Here is a 9,141-nt window from a genome sequence, read left to right on the forward strand (position 1 = left end):
GTCTTACCGTTTGTATCCGGGGTGTGATGATTATTTGAGGCGCTGTGTGATCTCCACGAGGCCTTTAGGTACCTGTTTGCATCCTGACAGTAAAACATATGTGCATCCTAGTGAAAGGGATGCTGACTCTTTGAGTGACTAGTATTTTAATTTAAATTCCTGTGAAGCTTTGAACGCATATTCAGTTCTAAAATATTTCTTTCTGTTTTCTAGTATTGGTATTGGGTTGAGGTTTCATGTTTGATTTCTCAGCTTCCCTTGCATCTTTCTTTTTGTGTCATGACACGTTTTCCTTTTATTGTCTCTGTCTCTGAAGTGGGAGGTATTTTGAATGCTATCCGTACTCTGATATGAATGTGTTTTATGATTGTGCTTTTATTCATAGTGATGTTATGCAAAGTGAGGGGTTGGGTTTTTTTTGGTGCTGTCTTACTGCATTTCAGACCGAAAAGAGAAACCTCCCCCCCCTTAAGATTTCCCACAATTTTTTTAAAGTTGAAATATATGTAGAGAGAAGAAAGCTTCTGCCATAAGCACTGGTTGCATTAGCATTTCAGACTGGTAAACTCATGGATCATCTCTTCTTTTTGAAGGATTTATTTCGATGCGAGAGCATTAGTCTCTTGGGAGGGGGAAAATAAAGCTTTTTAAACTCAGTTTGCTGTCCAGACTGGGAAACTCTCTGAATGTCTCCCCACTGGGTTGACCGGCAGTGCCTCATGTTGAACCTTTAGACGGGACACCTGCTTGGTGCCGACAGCCTGGCAAAATAGAGGTGGAAATTTGGGAGGCAGCAGTTCTGCACTGTCGGTTTGAGGGAGGGAAAAGGATGGTTGTTGAACACGTTGAAGTAATGATTCAGCGGCAAAGAATCCCAAGTGGTCACATTGATTTATTTTAATTGCGTGGAAAAATAATCCTGATGGAAGCTCGCGCTGTAGCTGCAGATGGACTTCCAGCAAAAACTCAATTAGCGACAGGAATTGACGATCGTTCGGTTTGCTTGATACTTGTCCATAACTCGCCTTTGTGGAAATTCTTAAAAAGTAGGCGTGTTTCATAGCTCGAGGCGATTCTTTTGCCGGTTGGTGAATCCGGGCTGTTGAATCTGGCAGGACGGGAAGAAAAGTAACCTTTCTGTGGACATGGTACCAAACCCCTTTGAGATATTGGGCAGGGGATGGTTCCCGGACCGGTAGCAGGAGAGGACTCTGTTAAGGAGGAAATGGAAATAGTGAATATCTCGATTTTTCTTGGCTGTGGCTTTCTTAACAGGATAGGCCTTACTTCCCTGTGTCTCATGTCTGGTGCTTGTATTCTGTATTTGCACTTTGCTTGCCGACCATTTGTTAAAGGGATTGCTTTGGAGGTTAAAAAAAAACACAGCCCGGGTGGCGGCAGTGGATAGCGCCGAGGATGGAAACTTTATTCCTGTTTTGCTGCTACACTCGTGTAGTGTGCGCGTGTGGTTTTGGACACCGCTGTTCCTGGGTTTCTTGTGTGGCTTGAAAAAGCTAACCAGGTGCTAGGTTTGATTGCGTTTCTGCAGGACTGTTCTCCAGCCCCACTGACTTCTTGGCCGCACGCTGCCCGGGGGAGTGTTTGATTTTAAGATCGGATAGACATGAAATGTCTCTTGATGGCTGCTAATCTCAGGTATGTCCTTGATCACCGAGGCGCACCTCCGGTTTGGGTAGTTGATTCATGGCATGGCACATTTAATCCTAGTTTCTATAGCAGCAGCCTCTTTAACAAGCGGGTGGAGTTCACTGTTTGTATTTTATGGCTTGTGTGTGTGGTGTGGCTTGCTTTTTTTTAATAAAGAAGTTGCATCTCAAACAATGTTTGTGATGTATGTATTGAACAGAATTAGATACTACTGACTTTCGGTAATTGGTGAGCAATCACTTGTTGTGTGGGAATTGTACGTAGTACTGTGAAGTCTGCATGGCGTACAGGTGAGTAAACGGCTCAGGTTTCCTTATGTCCGTGTGACGGGGCAGGACTAGTAGGACTACGTCAGTGCATTTAACTGAATGACTTTCTGCAGATCATGTGTTTCTCCAAAGGGTTGGGGTTTTTTTTGCTTTTGCTTGCCCCTTTCTCTTTTTAAAGTTCTTCCATTTTTATCATAAGATTGTAAAGGACACTGCAGAAACTTGCTGGATTGAGTATTATAGAAAACAGCCCCCACTTCATATTGGCGTGAAATATTTGCTACGCGACTGTTCTGCAACCCTCACTTCAGCTCTGATTTTTAATGACAGCAGGAAGCATTTCCACATGTCAAATCAAGAGGATCTGATGGGTGAAGTATGCCTTTTGCCTATTCAAAACTTGTAGCCGCCGTGCTATGCTGTGTCCCATCAAAAGCCTGGTGCTGTTCCTGATCTCGCACTGTGAGCCTGTCCACGGTGTCTCGGTCGGTGCGTCTCTTCATGTGGGACAAGCCCATTAGTTGGATCTTTTGAATATGGGGAACAATTTTGAGATGGCTAAGAATATTAGCAATAAAATGCTAGATTAAACGGGGCTTTGGGATGATGCCGCTCGGACGTGAATGGAGTTGGCGGTCGCCGCAGGGAGAACATGGCTGCAGGTGTCCACTGCTACCTGCATTTTGAAGTTGCTTCTCTATCAGCCTAAAAAAAATGCCTCTATTCCTAGTTTCTTTGGGTAAATGTGATATCTTTTATTGGGCCAGCTAAATAACTGGTTCTTTGCAAGCTTTTGGGCACCCTTCTTCAGGCCTAGGGAGCGTCTGCTGGTGGTTTGTGCTCTCCTGGGTGGAATAAAAGCCACGATGCGAAATGCAGGTGCGTGGCCGGGAGGATGAAAGGTGCCAGCCAGCATGTGGATACAGGGGAATAATAATAAATAGCTCTGTAAAAAAACAAACAAACCGTATCTAGGCTCTGAAACCAGTAGGCTTTCCGTGCGTGTCTCTTATTCCTGATAACGCGGAGGAGTGAATTACGGATCTGTTGGGGTGGCTCGGCTGGTTGCATGAGACCAGCGCAAGGGAGGGTTCATTCTTTGTGTTCTTCCTCGTGACTCAACTTGGGGTTAATTGCTACAGGTAGGATCCTTACTGCTTTTGCTTCATTTGTGGGTTGCTTTTTGTTTTTATTTAAATAGGGCTAATCACTAGAGGTAGGATGCTTAATACTTTTGCTTTATATGTTGGGGGGTTTTTTTGTTTCTTTTTTAAATAGCTTGTCTCCCCTCCAGGAGCTTGAAGAGGGAGGTGCCTCCTCTTCCTGAGCTCTCCTGGGGTAGCAGCCTGACTCTTGCCCAGGTCCCAGCATCCCACCCTGCCTTTAGCATTTCTTTTGGCTGACTCGGCTCAGCCTGCCTCTGACACCATCAAGGGGCTGATGTGCGCGAGGAGCCGCTGTGGTGCCAGTCAGCATTTTGCCCGGCTGTATTCATTTCTCCTTTTTAATGAGCCTTGGCTCACCTCTGTATTGCTGCATAGCAGGTGTCTGGTTCATGCATTGCTCCCCAGCAGCTTCAGAGCTCATCTGAGAGTTTTGAGCTATGTTATATTTCTCTCTTACCTTCATTTAAGTTGTCTGTGACCTTCAGTTTTCGTGCTGACCTACTATACCAGTCTGCTACCCCCATAACCGATTCAAACCCCTTCATTTTGGTACTTGACATGCAGGGCTCCCAAAGATCCTTTTATTTATTTATTTATTTTTTTGAAGAGAAGTGCATTGCTTTTGGTCTCCCAACAAGAGGAGAGGTTAGACCTGCTGCTGCTTTTCTGCTTTCTGCATGTGCTTTCTTGCTCCCACTGTCTCTGGTGGGCTGAATCTGTTGTTCACATTTTGCACTTAATAGACAGGCGCTATCTGACTTGAGTTTCCTGCTCTTCTGTATAGGAGCATATAGCACAGCCCCTAATGTGTAGTAATCAAGTCATGATCTTGTACACCTTTATTTGCAGTAGCTGAAAGCATCAGGGAGATGCCTTACGCATGGCTTTGAAAGTGTCTTCATATACATCGTCATATTAACACAGTGATTTTTCAACCGGGATGCTGTGAGATGCTTTCAAGAGTGCTGTGGGGAGTAAGCACTGTTAAGTGTGCAAACACAGTTCACTAGAGAAACCCAGATTTCAAATAGCAATCTGTAGCGTTAAAAATGTCTTGGTCTCTTGAGTTCTTTGCAACAGAAAAATTGTTTTTTTTTTTAAAACTTTTCTGTAGTCCCAAAACAAGAGAAAACTAAGAGCTGGCTTTTTCAGAGAGGTGTCTTGCGTCTGCAAAGGTTGACAACTGTTGTATGGGCATTTTGCATGTGGTGGGATGATTTCGGTGCTTAAATTCAGCATGCTAGCAGAGCCATTTGGACAAATATTCATTGCTAGAGAAGGGCCAACATTTCTGGGGCTGGTATTATGAGGCCGGATGTTGGCGAGCTGCATTACAATTGCTCTTTGCCCATGTTGACACTGGCCGGAGAAGCTGTTTGCCTTTTCCTAGCTGAGTGCTGTTCAAAGGCTGTTTGAATTTGGTGCACACACTTTCTTCGTAATGTGGCTAGGTTTCTTCACACTGCATACTGAACGCGATAAGGCTGTTTTGCAAACTTGTACTCACCCACTCAATGTGCGAACTTTTAATTTTGACAGGCAAGTAAAATGCCATTCTGTTTTCTTATGACTCAATGTGGTTGAAGAATGGCAACTATTTTGTGCTTGAGTTGGGTTGTCTTTATTTTTTTCTTTCTTTCTGTCTGTCTTTTGTTTGTTGGGTTTTTTTTGCAAGGACATTTAAGTCTGAAAATGAAGCTTGAAAGTGGCAAGGTAACAGAAACCATTTTCGATAGGAAGCAGCATCTCATGCATTGCTCAGGATGCATCGTCTGTTTGCGTGGACCGAAAGAGTTTGCTCTCGTGAGACGGGAATAACTGAATCTAAGGCATCACGAGTTCTCCCTCTTGCCTGTGCAATGGTAGGGGGACCTTGCCCATAAGTACTGAAGGCAAATAGAGCTGCTCTACCTGCTCCAGCTTGTATGTAGGCCTGTTGCAATTCCTGCTGCTCCCCGTTGCTGCTCTCGGTGCGGTTGTGATAACACGGTGCCACTTTTTTGGTTGCCCGTAACATGGGAAAGCAGGGTAACACGGTAGTATCACAAGCAACAATAAATGCATGGCCCAGAAAAATTTGGGAACAGCTTTTTAAGAGCATCTAATGAAAAGGGATATGCATTATGCAAGGATCGCTGTTCTGTCGTGGTGGGGAGATGGGTTACGACAATATGGTTCTGCCTGGGGTATGTGGGCCCCTTTACTGGTCAGGGCTCTGGTTATGTAACAATGATTAGCAATTATATTGCAGATCTCATTAAGTTAAGCAGGTTGCTTTGTCTTTGTGCAGGTCTGAGCTGGGCTGTCATGGCTGGCGTGGTACGATATTATAAAATGATCCCTGAGCAAAGCAGTTTTACTAATGTAGTCAAGCCCTGGTGCTTGTGGCCTTCTACCTCTGTCCCTTGAAGTAGAAATTATTTGCCAGATACGAGGTAGGATTTCTGTGCAGCGGGTCCTCATCGCATCTATCTGTCCACAGTTATTGGCCCAGAATTGGGATTTGGAGATGCTCCCTAATTATGTATGTCAGGATCACCATTTCGGTGCCTCTTTGTCTCATGGGTTTGAACGCAGCTTGCTTAATTAGTCCGGGTCAAGTTATGGGCGATGTTTTGGAGCGTGCAGGGAGAAAGCATAGGACTTTGGGTTGTGGTGGACCTTTCGAATTGTTTTTGATTACTTTTGATATCTCACCAGGAAGCAAATCTGATTCAAAACATGAGGCTTGGTGGCCAGGACTGGGCAGGCACTCCTAGAAGTGTTTGGGTAGTTTATTTGTAGTCTCACGTGCATTTAATCATAAGTCTACAGTAAAGAGCTCAGAGGTTTTTTCTTCTTCCCCCAACGGTAAAAATTCTGATGTGGGAGAAGGTGCAGGATCCTGTCTACACCTGCATTGTGCTAAGGAAAGGCTTGCATTGATCCATCTTGATTTTTATACAGAGTTTATCAGAATATACAGATCTTGACTCTGGCTGGTGCTGTATAAACTGGATCCAACTCCCTGGTAGATTAAGGATGATAAGATCAGTGAGCTACTGGACTCTCAAGGGGCTGAAGTCAAGGGCTGATTAAGGTAATCAACTTTATCTGCTGACTTGAGATTGTTATCTGTGGCTCTTAGGGTTTTTTTTCTCCTTTGTATTGGGGCTTCTTCCCATACAGGTTGTTAGCTGGGCATTTCCCCTGCTTTTATAGTATTATAACTTGTCTGTAGTGGTCACAGAGTAATCCTGCTCCGCAAAATATCAGCGCTCTTGGTACCGAGGGCAGATTTGCTGTCGCGTAGGTGTGTATGTATACATACAGCCATTGGGATTTACCATGGGAGACCTACCTGAAATAAAGAGCGCTAATGCAAGACCAACTCCAGCTCTTTGGCTGCAGCCTGAGACTAGACTGGAGTCCCTTGTGCTGTTAGAGGTGCCAGCAGAAAAAGTAGGACCGTCACATCCCTGGGGCGCAGACATTGGCACCCAGCCGGAGAAGCAGTACGGTTTAGCGGTGCAGCGCCATGTCTTCCCTGCAAAGTTAAATTGAGGATTACCCTGAATTCAGGCCCTAACCATGCATAAACCCTTCCCTTGGGTTGGCTGGCTCATCAGTTGGTTACCATTTTGGTTAAGAAATCTAGTTTTTCATAGAATTAAAAATTAATGTAATTAAAAATAATTAACTAATAGTTTTTAATAGAAGTCTAGTCTAGTTTTTCTCTAGCGATCCATTCACCTGCGCAGCTTGAATGGATCGACTACACACCAAGTTGAGTAACTCTGTGTGGACACACTTATTAAGGAGTAACTCCATCCCTAGACAAGTACCAAGACCATTTCACTTGGATGCCGTGTGTAACTCAGGATGTATTGCTTGACTAACTTGGTGTCAAAAGGGAGAAAGAGATGCAGTTAGAAGGTGTGGAGTAGAGAACTTGTGGATTCATGAGACAAGGTTCTGCCTGGATCCAGCTTCGGTCTCTGTCTTACAAGAAAGCTAGCACGATGAAATCTTTTAGTCTGATAACCCAGGACTCTGAGTTTTGCATTAAAAAAGTGCGGCGGGGAAGAGAGGCAGGGGGATTTCAGGGATCTCGCTGCATCCAAATACAAAGTGCCCTTGGAGGGGAGTCTGACTTGACATGCAAGAGGTGAGAAATGATGATGCTCTCGGTGTCCAAGTGATGGAGGGGCAAAGGAGATGGGAGAGGATGGGCTAATCTGTCTGTTGGACTAATAGGGTTACTCTGACTGCCTGTAGGGTTGCTAACCTTGTTTGTGTGTCTGGTTGTACCGCCCGTGGTTTGAGCTGAGCCTGCTCCCAGGGTCTAGATGGCCAATTTTCTTCCGCAGCAGAATATGGTTTTCTGAGCCTGTGGGATGGAGAGGCTAGGAGTCTCGGCTAGAGCCAGGACCACAGCTTTCTGCGAGTGCCACGGAGGCCTTTAACAACATAAAACACCAAGAGTGGGCGTGCGAGTTGTAGCAAATGTCGCCGTAGCAGAGGATAAATCCCTTTGGAAGTCTGGTTTATGCATTGTGCCCAGGGAATATTTCTCCGAAAAAGAAACTACTTCCCATTTGCTGCCCTCCCTTCTGAATATTTGCACAAGGAGGAGGCATGGAAACAGAGGGCTTCATTTCCATAGGCCTGCAAACAGATTGCCTTTAAATCCAGTTCATTCTCCACCTGTTGATACTGTGCATTATTTCGGCTTTCTTTTAATGAGCCCAGCTGTTGTGGTCGGATGCTTTCCTTGGGTGCCTGAAGTCAAGGCTACAAATTAATACTTGGACACGTAGACCAAGTGCCTTCATTTCCACAGGTGCAGAGGAGCTTGCAGCCACCCTTGAGGTTTTGAGAGTTTGGATTTGCTGAAAACCATTGGACTTGGCTGTTAAACATACAAGAAGCAAAGAGGATGATGAGTTCATCGACCCCTCGGTGAAATTTCAAGTCATATGTTAGGAAAAAAAACTAATTTTTTCCATCTTGGGCACTTTAAAAATGGGGTCAGATCGTGGTTCAGATCGCAGTAGGTAGGTTTTTTGTTGTGGTTCAAGTCCCATTCGGAAGGATTTAACAATAGCTCGAAGTATACTTTGCTTTAATTTTCTTTTGGGAGTATGACTCGAGGTTGGAAGGAAGCGTACAATTGCGACTGGCCCTGCCTGCTGGCATACATCAAATTGGCTTGTTTGCTGAACAAACTTTCAGTTTTTGGCCTTGTTGATAGTGATGCTGGAGAGAATGTGTTTAGGTCAGTTGGGTTTTTTTGTGAACCTGCTCTTTTGTTCAAGGACGCAGCATTCAAGGGGAACAAAAAGCCTATTGAGAGGGTCTGCCTGCAGGAAGATAAACTGGGTTTAAAAACCCCCATTGCTACAGTTTAGTTCTTTTTTTGTTTGTTTGGGGGGGAGGGGTTAGGATCACTTGGCCATTTTTTCCATTTTAGTTTGCTTTTGTGCCCTTGAGGCTTCCTGCAAATGTTGGGACTTGCAGTTGCCTTTGGAGGCGGTGGGTCTGAGTCTTGTTTTAGCCTCAGGTGAGTTGAAGCGACGTGCCCAAGGACAGCCAGGGAGAAGTAGATGTGGAAAACCGTCCAGCTAGCCCGATTCCCAGCTTCCTGCAGCAACCTGTTCGATGTTGCTGGTGGGTTTTTAAGTACACTGATTTATAGTTGCTCTTGCAAGCCCCACATTGCGCACCAGGATTGCTCCTCCGCAGCAGTTCCTGTCCCTGCGTTGGCTCTCAATCTGCAGATCTAAGTACAGTTGAAGAGGCGGACTCTTCCCCCATCCTATCTCTCTGGGTAATCAGCTGAGTTGCATGTGACGTCGGCTCTTGGGTTGAAACTCTGCTCTTCTCAGGTGATAAATTCTTACTCATGGGACCTGCTTATTCCGGCAGCACCATTTTACCTGCCTGCCGGGCAGGCTTCCTCGCTTGCTTATTTGCATATCACGGGAAGGGGGCGTGATCGCTTTGGGCTTTTCCTATTCCCGGGACCTGTAGTTTGGGCTCTCGTCTTGCAACAGCGT

The 9,141-nt window shown here is 45.2% G+C and overlaps 1 protein-coding gene across 2 annotated transcripts in view; it reads left to right on the top strand.

The window, feature by feature from the left end:
• The first annotated feature begins 8,550 nt into the window (after window positions 1–8,550).
• PHACTR4 (phosphatase and actin regulator 4) overlaps window positions 8,551–9,141 on the top strand; it is a 78,074-nt gene continuing 77,483 nt past the window's right edge. For both annotated transcript variants that reach the window (XM_019512514.1, XM_019512516.1), the window contains exon 1: window positions 8,551–8,645. In XM_019512514.1, the coding sequence (XP_019368059.1) occupies window positions 8,587–8,645 (59 nt within the window). In that variant the 5' untranslated portion in view covers window positions 8,551–8,586. The remainder of the gene's footprint in view (window positions 8,646–9,141) is intronic.

This window comes from Gavialis gangeticus, unplaced genomic scaffold (genome assembly GCF_001723915.1).
Source record: "Gavialis gangeticus isolate Ggan-Ray unplaced genomic scaffold, GavGan_comp1, whole genome shotgun sequence".
Taxonomy (NCBI): domain Eukaryota; kingdom Metazoa; phylum Chordata; order Crocodylia; family Gavialidae; genus Gavialis; species Gavialis gangeticus.